The sequence below is a fragment of the Lepisma saccharinum genome, chromosome 4 (genome assembly GCF_977018435.1).
Source record: "Lepisma saccharinum chromosome 4, izLepSacc3.1, whole genome shotgun sequence".
NCBI classification, from domain to species: Eukaryota; Metazoa; Arthropoda; class Insecta; order Zygentoma; family Lepismatidae; genus Lepisma; species Lepisma saccharinum.
The window spans coordinates 103,029,963-103,044,161 of record NC_139232.1 but is presented as its reverse complement, the minus strand read 5'-3'; the positions used below and the strand labels follow the sequence as shown (position 1 = coordinate 103,044,161).

The 14,199-nt window shown below is 38.8% G+C and overlaps 1 protein-coding gene across 2 annotated transcripts in view; it reads right to left on the bottom strand.

The window, feature by feature from the left end:
• Nucleotides 1-14,199, bottom strand: part of LOC145987292 (scavenger receptor class B member 1-like) — a 55,203-nt gene that overhangs the window by 25,317 nt on the left and 15,687 nt on the right. The window contains exons 1-3 of one of the 2 annotated variants that reach the window (XM_083121809.1): nt 13,762-13,989; nt 2,588-2,679; nt 752-912 (exon numbers count right to left, since the gene is read on the bottom strand). In XM_083121809.1, coding sequence (XP_082977935.1) covers nt 752-912; nt 2,588-2,679; nt 13,762-13,903 — 395 coding nt within the window. In that variant the 5' untranslated portion in view covers nt 13,904-13,989. Of the gene's footprint in view, nt 1-751; nt 913-2,587; nt 2,680-13,761; nt 13,990-14,199 lie in introns of those variants that run through there. The other variant, XM_083121810.1, reaches the window with a different exon arrangement.

Sequence of the window (14,199 nt, the reverse complement as noted above, 5' to 3'; positions counted from 1 at the left end):
TACGTATCTTAAAAAATTCAAGTTTTCTTAAAACATATTTACGCCTTACGTGTTCACTCTTATTTTCCAGAAAAACAAATTCATACCTGTAGCTGTATGTTCGTGTACAAGGGCAGATGTGTTGATACAAGTTAATGATTAAAAATTTCGTTTTTCGCGAAATTGTATAAGTGGAATGATTCCGTAAAAAACATGTTTGCACTTGAAGAATATTTTTAAAAAATACGTCCCGAGATACATTTATTCCGATGTGAATTACACATATCTTATCCAAAGTTTTTTAAAGTTTGATTTTCTTTCACGCATTTGAGCGTGGCTGCAGCCGCATCAACCCCTCCTTTTGGTACGCCCTTGGCTCAAGGACATTGTAATATCATTGGCTGCTAAACAGTACAATGTATAGAGACTTTTAGCACTCAATTTGGAGTTATGTTACTCCAATGAATTACTAATAAGAGTAAGTTACACTCTTAAAAATATGCAACAAAGTTGCCACCAAAATTTCTGAATCACACTAATTCGTGTAACACAACACCTATATACGCGTACTTGGTGTGGTTTGACAGGATATAGAGTAACAAGACACCAAAGATTGTCCTAAGAAACTCCAATTCCGCATTAATACAAAAAGGGGTGTTCTGTTGCCACCACTTCTTGTATGAACTCGCTTGCATACTTTGTAGAGTGTGCTTTTGGTGGCAAAAGTACACTTTCATCTTTTTAGTTACTTGTAGCACCAAAAATGACTCACCTGTAAACGTAAGGCCCCACTTCTTCTACTCTGAGCTTCTCCTCACCTTTGAGGAACCTCTCCTTGTTGGTGACATTGAACACGTAAACCTTTACGTAGATGGCTACTGGAGGGTCTTTCCATAACTTAAATATCCACGAGCCTTCTTTCAGTGTGAGCATCTGTAACCAGAGAAAAGAAATGGATTTGGAAGCTGGCTCTGCTTCTAAGGAAGCCGTCACGAACGGTCGGCGCGATTCGGCACAGCACGTGAGTTCATGGTTGTTATATGCGGCACTGGCCGTTAGTGACGAACGCCCACGACGGTTTTAATTCTCGGGGAGGCACTCAGGTCGTCCCGCTAATAGGGGGAGTCTCACTTAACGCACAATTCCGAAACACCTTTTTTGGTCAAGCTCCGAGAAAATGCAGTGTATTTATGCTAACAGCCCTAAACCTACATGCCTAACCTAACAACAAAAGCAATCTGCGCTTACGTCAGAAGACGAAGGGTGTGGCTTGACCAAAAAGGTGTTTGAGAATTGTGCGGTAAGTGAGACCAAAAACCGAACCGGAGGTTGGTGGGTAACTTCCGGTCTGCTCTTTGAATCAGCTGTGCTGGGCTGTGCCGAACCGTTCCTTTAGTCGATATAACTCAACTTCTATTTTAGTTTATGCCGACCTCCGTGGCAGAGTGGTTAGCGCAGCGCGGTACAACGCAACGGGTCTGGGATTCCAAAACCCAGCCTGGGCATGTGTTATTTGTGAGTGTCCCTCATCATATCATCGCTCATCCTCGTCGTCGCGATTGGTCAAAAAATTGGCAGAAAGGCGACGCAAAATAAAAAAATCAAATCTATATTGTTTTTTACGTCGCTTTTCTACCTCTTGGATTAATCGCAACATTGAGGATCATTGATGACCTGATGAAATGATAAATACAATAATACATCCAAGCCTGACTTGGGACCTCTTCGTCGCGATTTGCCATAACCACTCCATCATAGAGGCTGGCTCGATATAACTGGTTACGTTTTATGAAGTATGTTGTATAAAATTACACAAACTAAAATTTCAGGTATGAGGATTACTTTAAATTTATTAGCTCTGTATTTTTATGTTTAAAAAGATAAGATTAATTATAATTATGTGATAATCAATATTAATATTTGATGTAATCAATGGAAAGAAGAATTCATACACTAAATATATTTTGGGCCTCCCCCATGGCGCAGTGGTAGCGTCATTGCCTTGTAATCGAGGGGTCCCGGTTTCGATACCCGGTGGAGGCACAAGTGGTTTGGATCCCACTTTAAACTGTAGGTCCAGTCCCGATTAGCCTTACTGTGCATAAAGTGGACTTAAAAACAGCAACTCAATTGCAGACTAAATATATTTTATCAGTTATATCTTATCTAGAATAAAGTTAAGTTACACACAGAACTCAAAAGCATCAGTGGAGACAGTTAAACGTGTAATTTTGATTTATTTGAACTGATCCTCTGAACTGATGCATTTTAGTAACGTTTTATGCATTTGTGTGTATATTCTCATGCATCAAAAAGTGTACAATTAGCAGTTCATGCACTTGAATTTGTTGCTGTATTTAACACATTTATGTCAACTGATACAGATTGAGTTCTGTGTGTACTTTCTCAAATAAGTATGTGAGTTTCTTCCAGTAACTTAACACCGAATACAAATACTTTTAACTGCCACCTGTAAGAATATATTGCAAAGTTGCAATAATGAAACTGCTTTCTTTTCCTTTTTGTAGCAACATTGCAGTTTCTACCCTGATCAGTCCTATTATACCATTTCGCTAATTACAATTTATTTACGACATACGCTACTTACGGATTGTATCATAAGTTCCCGCGGCTCGATCAAAATGATCATATAAGCTAAGGATATGCAAATGAGTCCACCAACTGCCAGTGTGGTTAAACCTATAAAAAAATGATAATAGTAAATCGACAGGTTTTTCTTCAGTTATAAGTAATCGTATAACATGTTGTTAATACTTGAAAACATAATTCTTTATTCTGTAATATTGGATATTTTACAGGGGTGGCTCAGGAAAAAAGTTAACATAAAGTATTAAGTAGTCAGAATTATGGTTACACTTTATTGACTCACTCTTCTAATAAGGAGTATTATTCTAATTCGGTTGGGGCGCAGGGGTATTCCCTCCACCTATATTGAATTGCATTGAACATGTAATTTTGGGTGCGTCAGCAATTTGGGTATTTTGCACCCGTCACATTATACGGGGTCCAGACCCTTACCATAACTAAAATATAACTACTACAACATAACTGTAATGTTGGAGCATAAAATATTCTTTCTTTTCTTGTATGTACGCATTGCTTGCATTGTAGAATTATTCCTCCTGTAGTCTACGGTTATTACAAGCATAAAAAACAGTTTTTCGTTGTGACGTTTCAGGTGAACACACGCTCCCTTCATCAGACATTTATTTTTAGCTCGACTAAAGAAAGATACAGTTATAACAATGGTTAACATTTTTTTAAAACAAAAGAATCCGTTCTAACTTTCGACTTCAAATAATTTGGCACTATATTGTTTAACTTGCATCTTCTCAAGAACCTCCAAATTTTTTGAAGTGGAAAAGTAGAACGGATTCTTTGTGTTTAAAAAATTGTTAACCATTGTTATAACTGTATCTTTCTTTAGTCAAGCTAAAAATAAATGTCTGATGAATGGAGCGTGTGTTCTCCTGAAACGTCACAACGAAAAACTGTGTTTTTATACTTGTAATAACCGCAGACTACAAGAGAAATAAAATATTCTTACTTGGGTTAAAAGCTGAGGCTATAAAGGGGCACTCAGCACACATAAAGACAAAACACAGGACAACACACACACAGTCCTACAGATGATTATACTGGCCGTAGGTCCAGACGCCAGGACCTCGTTAGTCTGCAAAATGCAGTCCAGGGTGTACTACGTGGAAGTGAGGTAGACAGTTGGGAACACTACGTGGAAGGGTCACCCCTTACACCCCTCCTCCACCTATATATATATATATATATATATATATATATATATATATATATATATATATATATATATATGATCGAGCCTTGTATCCCCCAAATCAGAAACTTTGCTGCGTTAGTGATGAATAGAACTGTAATTGTGTTTGTTAACGATAAAATGTTACTTCATAACATTGTTGACAAAAGTGTACTGAAGCCTTCAAGAGCGTACGGGGGGTGGGTGAGGGGTGTAAGGGGGATGGTCTTCGCAGAGAGCACCCAAAAGTCAACCTCTCTTCCACAGTACACTACGGTAACTGAAATCTTGCAGACCTACGAGGCTTTGGCGTCTGGTCCTATGGCCAGTATAATCATCTGTAGCACTGTGAGTGTGTGTGTTGTCCTGTGATTTGTTCTTATATGTGCTGAGTGTCCCTTTACAGCCTCAGCTTTTAACCTAGGTAAGGAGATGTTAGTCCTCAGAGACATGTATTGATTTTAGTTATGATAAGGGGCTTGCCCCCAGGGTAAACAACCTAAGTGCTGAAGCTCCCAGAATTTTAATTTCAATCAATCAAAGAGCGTGCAGATAAAGTGTACATGTTCTTCGGCGCCATTAAGTTCAACATGCCTTGGTAATTTATGGACAGTAATGTTCGTGTTCACATTACGTTGTATAACTGTCATGGAGTCTAGAATAACTTAGTGGGTTTATGATTTCATAGATGAATGAAATACCTTTGCGAGCCGACACGTGTCTGCACTTCTATTTTACGCATAACGGTCTTCACATATTCCTCCAAGGAACGCCTGTCGTAAAACAATTCGCCTGTGAAACACGTTCCGTCTCTTATGTAATCATAGTAGAAATGCGAGACATGTGTCTTTGAGACCAGTGTCCCCGTCCCGCAAGCATGGCCTTGTACAAATTCTTGTGTAAACTTTCAATAATTTAAAGGAATTTAGCGGTGGCTTCCAAGTCATGAATTGCAATGCAAAGCTGTGATCCTGTACTTATTGATGTGTCTGGAAGCAGTGATGTGCCGTAAAGTTGTGATGTGATCCTGTACTTATGGTTGTGAATGGAAATAGAGATGTGCCGTAAAGTGGTGATCCTGTACTTATGGTTGTGAATGGAAACAGAGATGTGCCGTAAAGTTGTGATCCCGAACTTATGGTTCTGTCTGGAAGCAGATATGTACAGCGTACCGTAGACCTTTGAGGCTCTGGGTAAATACATTGCATGGTGACATTTTATGCTGTAGTTTTACACAAGTATTATAATACAGAATTAAAATTGCACTGCACAATTTTTGAAAACAGTAATATATTGTTATATTACATATGTCGAGATGAAGACGTGTGTCGTCTCGCCTCGATACGATCCCTAGGTAACTTACACCAAGATGCACATGACAACGTAGGTCCATTTGATTTGAAGTTCCGTTTTCTTTAATTCAAAGCCTGGCAACACTGCTTGAAGCCGCTGTCTCATTCGAAAGTTTTCTTTGGGGTCAATGTCAGCGAGAGCAGCTCTGCGTCAGCTGAGTAGCAATAAAGTTCAATGACTGAACGAATGAATGAGTAACTGTATTATGTGTAAGCAATCTTTAGCTGCTATTTCGGTTGTCTATTACTCCTCCAGGCCCGTGGTGACAGGAACTGTACCACGATAAGTCTTCCGTCCTATGGGAGTTGTGCGGGGTGCACCCAGTTTGCAACAAACATCAATACTAAATGGAAAGAGCTCTAAACCTAACCCTCCTAACAATGGGCGTCGCCAATAATGTTTGCAGGGGGGTCTGGCAAATGATAAAAGTTGAAAAAATAATGAGTATTAATACCACGGTTATAAATGTTATTATACAAAAATAAATATAAACTAACGAAAATAAATTTTATTCGAAATAATAATAATTATTATTATTATTATAATAAATGGGGAGACTCGATCCACCAAACGAGTGAATACCAGCACATCTATTTTCCTTTGATATTAACTTTTGCACTTGGTGGTTCGGATCTGTAGGTCCAGTCCCGATTAGCCTTAGTGTGCATAAAGTGGACTTAAAGCATCAACTCAAATAATCAATCAATGTTGCAAGCTGGGTGTGTCCCGCACCAGACCCTGTGTCATATAGTTCTTTACCTCGTTGAGCTAAACCCGAGCTCCGTGGTTAGGTGGGTAAAAAGCGCGCTACGACGCCAGAGGTCTCAGGTTCGAATCCCGGCTTGGGAATGGGGTGCGTGTCCCTTCATCAATTTCATCATATCGTCACTCATCCCGGGTTCGAATCTCGACCGCAAGGGTGTCTTTTGTAAGTGTTTGTAAGTGTCCCTTCATCAATTTCATCATATCACGACTCACTCTCATCTCTTCGCGATTAACCAAAAGTGCAGGAAAGCGAAGTAAAATAAACCAAATTGATCATCACTCATCATCTCTTTGCGATTAGCTAAAATATTTGATAAAGGCGAAGTAAAATATATCAAATCAATTAGTCAATCTTTGAGCTTAACCTACATAAATCATCCTGTTTGCCTCATCCTTTATGGTCGCAGTAAATGATGACTGAGACTGAGAAGTCTGAGTGACTGAGAAGATGGGTGCAGTGAAAGATGTATTCTTCGTTGTTGTTGTTGTGGTTATTTTAGTCACTTTCCCGCCTCTTGGGTGATTCGAGACGATGAGATTGGTGCTGAACCGATTAAAAAGTGGATGCTGGGACAAACAAAATGATAGAAGGGTCATTCCACGCCATTTCAACGAGGTCAGGACACCCACCAACTCCGATTTCGATGAAATTTGGTATACACCTTTCCTTTATGGTTGAAAGAAACCACCTAAATTTATTCCACTCTATCTCAAACTGTTTTCATTTTACAGCACTTTGAAATGTCATCAAATCAGTGCTGCCCGTCACTCTTGAGACCCTCGACACAAGGTACCCTTGCTTACATTTTATTTCTTTTCTCCTTAACCAATCATCAGATCTCTTTGAAATTTTACACAATGTTCAATGAAATAATGCGAATAAAGCCTAATTTTTGTGGTGGGAAAAGTACGAAAATCTGAATTTCATCATGTGGGTATGATGGAACCAAAATATTTTGATGTTGAAAATCATTGCAAAGACATGCTCTTTCTCTACAAGAAATACATTTTTTGTTTTTTTAATTCCTTGTAACGAAAATTTTACGTTTTTTGTAAATTGCCTAAAATTTCAGGGTCAATCCGTACCAAATGGTCAAGCACTGGTCGCTCGACCATTTTTAAAATTTTTCATTTGTTTGTCGTTGTAACCCCTGTACAAGCGTAGTTCAAAACAGGCATTATTTTTCTAAAACTAGACTTCGTTTGAAAATGGCGGCCATTTTTGTTTCATGACTTGCAACATTTTTGGCCTATGCAGACAGTTGCGATAATTATGATAACTGACAAAGTCCTGTAAAATGAAAACCGTTTTAGATAGAGTGAAAAAAAAAATTAAGGGGGTTCTTTCAACCATAAAGGAAAGGTGTATACAAATTTCATTGAAATCGGAGTTGGTGGGTGTCAAAATCTAAGTTTTTTTGCGTTGATTTGATGTGGAATGACCCACATCCATGTATTGGCCAGTGTTCTAATCTGGGACCTATGGCTTCGTAATGAGTTGCGGTTACCATTCCGCCACGGAAGTAGCGTTTGTTAACGAATCAACTGTCGACATGATAATTAGTGACTATGGAATATTTGCCTGTTAGGCTGTACACGTAACTCTAACTTGTTTCTTACTTTCTATCTCTCAAGATTACCGCAGAGCTGAAAATTACAGGAAAATACACAAAAAATATCCGTGAGGAACCTGGAAATCCCTGAATATCAAAGTTGATCCCTGGTTAGGTGGCAAAGTTGTGCAACCACTGTTTACTGCCGGACTTACAAAGATACTTATTAAACTTGGTTGTAAGAACAGTTGCATAATGGAATCATGGAGCAGATTACGACCGTAAGATTTCTTGTTACTTGGCTACTCGCGAGAGCTGAATTTCTTTTCTGCGCTGTGATGCACTCCGCTATTTCAACTATCAAGAGGCAATGGCGAATGCTGAGTCTTAAGACCTAGACTATCTCACGATGACACCTGGTCCTAGGCTATGGAGGAAGGGAGAAGACTAGACTCGTTCTTGACGTCTTCATGGAAGCCACGTTGCCATCCCAACGGTAGTCAGGTTGCCAACTCCTAAGAATTCAGGTTGCCAACTTCAGAATCGCCACTATCTTCTTTTTTCAAGTCACACAGTTTCAAAGAGATTTCTCTTCTGTATTTTACTTTATAGGCTTTAGGCTTCGCAGATAGCTTAGCTAGCTTGTAATATACGCTCCTGTCAAGAGGGTATTTGGCTGATTGATAGATCAGTATTATGCAGTATTATGCACAGTAAGGCCAATCTGGACTGGACCTACAGTTTAAAGTGGAATCCGAACCTCTATGAGCCTTCACCGGGTATCGAATCCCGGACCCCTTGATTACAAGGTGGCGACGCTACCACTGCGCCATCATCGGGTAGGCTGTAAGAGGGTATTGGAGCCCATACTTCTACACGCGTTTCTGGCGAGTCCAGCCAGGACATATATGTGTTGGAGATTTTGGTGTCGCACGTTTTGTTTCCTGGTCATTTTGGTTTGACTGGTTGATTGATTCAGTTTATTTTACTTCGCTTTTCTACCGGTTTTGGATAATCGCGAAGATCAGGATGAATGGTGACAGGCCCGTGGGGGGCTCATCTCTTATCAGCAGCCGCCATCTAAAGGCGAAAAGTGGGAAGTAGAAGCCTCGAAGATAAATTTCTCAGTATATTACAAGTTATTATGCAAGATGATTAATGGAAGTAAATTTAATTACCACTATACAATACTTAAATTATATTTGTAGGATTTCGTGTGGGGCTTCAGCCCCCAGAGCCCTGTCTCTGGCTACGTGCCTGAATGGTGATAAGATGAGAAGTATGATGGAACAATCGCAACATATAAGGATGTAAGTCACAGAAAAGCCATCACACGACAGAGGATGAAACTAATTCTGCTTACAGCTTATGCCAATATTCTCAGAAGCACATCTACTTGAAAGCCTACTTCATGCATAAATTTTCTAATCAGAACTTGACTTACAATTTAAGGTAGGACTGAACCCCGTTTCTTTGATTACAAATCACTATGCTCTCACTGAGATAAGAATCACCTGGCCAGGATTCAAAGAGCCAAGGTCAACAAAGGAATCGGACTGTCGATTTCAACAAGAATTGGCTCTCGTAATTACATAAATTTACAACTCCCTTCGTTTTTAGAAGGGAATAAGAGATACAGTAAATTGCTAGGGTAAGATAAGAGCACGTTTCTTGCAGACGGCAACAAGGTCATGTCCATATGGAACCGTCGTTAGACATGAAACATCAGACGTTTTTGCAATCATATACTCTCGATCTCGAGCACAGTGTTGCCAAGTCGCCGATTTGTTGCTACCTCCATTTGGTACAAGGTGCATGAATCTGAATCTTAAACCTCAGCTAGCTTATCTACAGGGTAGGGTTCTTTGTAGACAACTAAACCAGACAGGATGCCTTCCAATGGAGACGTTTAAACGAATATATTGTTTAAACACAGGATACATGGAGTAAGAATATGTACATGATAAGCTTCTTTCTTCTATAATTCTCGTTTACAGTCAATTTTCATGTCAATATTCTTTTTATTATTTATTTTCTCTATTTGAATATTCTTCTATCTGGACTTCTTCGTAATGTACAGATCTGGATCTGGACTTCCTTCTTGTCTTCTTTGTGAACTTCCCTCTGGATTTCAATTTATTTATGTTTTGACGATTTAATGAATTCCTTTATCGTTTTCCAGCTTTTTCCTTTAAGCTTTGAGAATAATACTAATATCCTAATTTGCGGCTGCGATTGGAACGCGCCAACGCTAATTTTCTGATTAACTTACATATGATCACCTGTTTAATTTATCGCGTCGCGTATATACATTAATTTATTTATTTTATATTTATTATTTATCTTCTTATAGTAGATTCTATTGTTTTTCATCTTTCCAATTTGCTTTGTTCTTATTTATAAAGTTATTCACATATATTATGCTAATTCTTAATCTTGCACGCCTTGTGCTGCCATCTCTATTCCTCTTTGGCAAACTCTTTACATTACTTGGTCCTATTGGGTACGTAACATTGTCTGCTGAATGGATTGAGTTCGTGGGCGGCTGAAGGGCGACTGTCCGGGGCGCCAAAAAGGGCGTTTGCCTTGATTAGCGTCGAAATATTCTTTATTGCTACATAACTGTGGCTATTTGAGTTTTATTTTTAAGTACACTTTATGCACAGAAATGCTAATCGGTACTGGATCTACAGTTTAACGTGGGATCCGAACCAGTATGTGCCTCCACCGCGTATCGAACACGGAACCTCATGATTGCAAGGCGACGACGTTACCACTATGCCATCAGGGAGGCCCTTAGCACAAAGGTAGAGATTGTCTCTGCTTCGAAACTTTACCTTCTTTGGGTGTAAGGAGTGACCCTTTCTCAAGACACTCAAATGTCAACCTCCCTTGCACTGATTACACCACAGACTGCATTTGCAGACTAGCGAAGCTCTGGCGTCTGGACTCACAGCCAGTATAATCCTCCGTGGGGCTCGTGTTGTGTGCCGTCCGTTTGTGTTTGTCATTATCTCTTCATCCATCTTATCTTATCACCATTCATCCTCATCTTCGCGATTAGCCAAGAGTGGCAAGAAAGCGAAGTAAAGTATATAATTCCGTCAAAACAATCAATTGCAGATTCTTGAAAGGATTTAGCTCCATTTTATATTCTATTTTTTCTCTTTCCTTCTTATAAGAGTTGGCAACACTGTCTGACTTTTTAAAGGAATTCTCTGGATTCGCACCAAAACTAGGAAAAGTAACGCCAAGAACTAATTATTTTCTTTTGCGTACATAGTTATTTTATCTCTGTTACGTGTCCCGGAGCAATTATCCTGGGAATGTTGGCTACTCTGTATTTTCCATCACCTTTTGCATACTTTTATTGCAATGTTCGTGACAGCTTCTCTCACAAGGTACATGGAATATTATATAATGAACTTATTAAAATGTTTATGATTGTTCAAGTGAACATATTCGAGAACTTAAATTACAGTACCAATGTCATATAATATATATTATGACAGAACAAGGTCCAACAATCTTTATCATGCTCTGAAACCGCCTACTTGTTAGTGATTTTGCTTGCGTAACTTTTTTTTTGTTCGTTCCATTGGCTGCCTTTAAGTCGTGCTCCATATTTTAGTAGCATTTTACTTATATCAATGGACGTGGAGTTAGGGTGGGGTTAGGGATTTGAAAATTGGCTATCGAATCGAAGAATCGAGTGGCAACTATCGAATCGGAGCATCTAGAGTCGATAACAAACACTTGAATCGTCAATTGGCTAACGGACCCTAGAATCGAGAATTGGCTAACAGACTCTAGAATCTACAGTTTACTAAAATATTCTAGAATCTAGAGTCAGCTAACAGACCCAAGAATCTAGATTCGGCTAACAGACCCAAGAATCAAGAGTCGGCTAACAGCCCTAGAGTCTAGAGTCTGCTAACAGATTCTAGAAGCGAGAATCGGCTTAGACTAGAATCTACAGTCTACTAACAGACCCTAGAATCTAGAGTCGACTAAGAGACCCTAGAATCAAGAATCAGCTAACAAACCTTGGAATCGAGAGTCAACTGAAGAATCCAATATCGTGTAGCCATTTCAAGAATTGAGAGTGAACTAAACAATCTAAGAATTGAACATCGACTATCTGATTCAAGAATCGATACTCGAATAAGTACAAGTATCGAAAGTCAGCTAACGAGTCCAAGAATCAACTAAAGAATCCAAGTATCGAATGTCGCCCATCTAATTCAAAACTAGAGATTTATGTAAACTCACTTCATTTCTTTTAGACCCAACTTTGCACTGCTTAACATGTACAAAATATCTCGCCTTGTAAGTAAAACATGGGTCAACCTTTCAAGATAGGAAGTACACCAATACATTAAACTTCATTTGCAAATCCATTTAAATGCAGGAGAGTCAAGGGTTAAGTAATGACTTGACTGTTCGTTGGATTTAACGTAATTCGTTGCACGCGGAAATGGCTACAGTTTTGCTTAATCGTGTCACAATAGAATGCTAAAATGCCTTGGGTTCACACAATATTTAGTGAATTACGATGCACTGTCAAATGCGTAAGTTACAGACAATTTTTAAAGTTCACAGTGAACTTTCGGTTACGAATTAAACGTTGGTGGAATAAGGAAGGGATAACGTGACGCACCAGCAAACGGGAGATTCTAGGTTCGATTCCCAGGTATGGCAGAGTTTGAGTATCTCCTCTGATCTCTTTCTTTTATGAAAAGCCTCCTGTGTGATCAAGGTGAGGCATGCCATACTGTTCTGCTCGTACGTAAGGTATGTACACGTATTCAAAGAATAAGTTTAAATTTGCTACGTCACATTTCAACCAAATTCACTCCGTGAGCTTGTCATATATCGATTCCTAATTCCATATAATTGCAATAATAAATCAATATTAGCCTGTTTTTAAATATACATTTGTTCTTCCAAATAGTACTAATTTAATTTATCTAACCCAACCTGGGCATGGGTGTTCTTTCTGAGTGTACATTCATCAATTTCATCATATCATCACTCATCCTCATTTGGCAGAAGTGGCAGAAAAGCGAAGTAAAATAAACCAAATCAATCAATCAATTATTTTTCCTAAGATAAACACTGGCATATTTTAAGAACATTGCACTAACATGAATGAGTAGTTCTGTAATCAATATTATGAATTTATGGTAGCATGTTAATGCTTTTGATATTTAAATATTTTGTATTCTTACTGTAAATTATGTAAGGAGTCAAATCTATAATATATATCTATAATTAATTTTTCTCATGATTATCTTCGCGATTAGCCAAAAGTGACATAAACGCGAAGTAAAGAACCAAATAAATTAATCAATATAACGCAAAATGGCTATTGTAATATGATTCTACATGTAGCCCATCTTTGCTGCAATTACTATTATTTTTAATATTATAATTAAGAGTACATTAGTGTTGAAGGTATGTCTTTAAGAATTTAAGTTGCTAGGTAAATTGCTCCAGGACTAGCACGTAGCTGAATAGCAAGCTCTGTTGTTTTATGGGGAAAGGTGCCAGGTTCGATCTCCGGCGGAGATCCTAAATTTTGGTGTTGATGTAGCATCGTGAGAACAATTAAGTAGTTGTTTGAAAGAGAACGTAGCTTGCTCCGGCTTAGGAACCCAGATAACAGCGTCGATGGGACTCGCTTGGCAGGCATTGGCCCTCAAAGAGCTGTTACGCCACAAGGTTTGGCAATTGGCAACCAGAGGAATTTTGGAAAACGTGATGGGAGCATTCCAGTGACTCACAAACTTTAAGGTTGTAGACATCAGGTTGGATTAAAATATTCATAATGAACTCATTTCATAGAATTATGAAGTACTTTGTGGTGTCTGCTAACAAATTTAAAAAAACTTTAGTATTGTGGCATAAGCTGAATGCATGAAAAGCATTAACAAAAGTGTGTGACGCTTTAAAAATGTAGCAAATTATGACTTCATTTGTCTGTGAAGCGTATATGAAATGTTCAAATTATATGCATTCACAAACATCTAAACCTTAATGCAATTAAGAGCAATGATAATTTCCATATTAATTAATTTTGTTATTTACATGGAGTAGGACCACTTTTCGTGAAATGCCCCTGTTGAATCTAATATACAGGGTAATTCAAAATGAAGGGTGCAACTTTACACAGTTATTATGACGTTACTATTTATGATAGAAAAAAGTTGTACCATTCTTTTGGAATTACCCTGTCCCACACGGAAGTTAAGCCATTTACATATACCCTCTTCTCCTTTGGGCAATAGAAGTTGTACTATCTCCTACTATTCAACATACCTCTCCGCCTACTGACAGGCTTGTCCTTCGGAGGTAATGTCTGTCCGTTGCGGTTAGTCTGCTCGTGAAAATCGCTGCAAGAACCGCAGCCGGGCAGTCCACAGCAGCGCGCTAAAGGTCCGGGACATGCCCTGAGTTTCATCGGACCGACACTCGAATTACACTATCAGTCCTATCAGTCAAAACACACGGCACGCACAACGTTCCTGCGATCCTTGCAACTATTTCTGCAGGTAGACCAGAATTGGACCAAGAATTCGTACCCCTCTCACTTTTGTAAACGGATGTACACTTTCATTTTCAACGACACTGAACCTAAAAGAGGCTGTTGGTCTTGTGCTCTTATGTAATACGAATCCCTCCTCTCTTCTGTGCGATTTCCAGGTCCTCTAAGCGCGTTGGATAGACCAATTGCATAATTGTCATCAGCTTGATCCC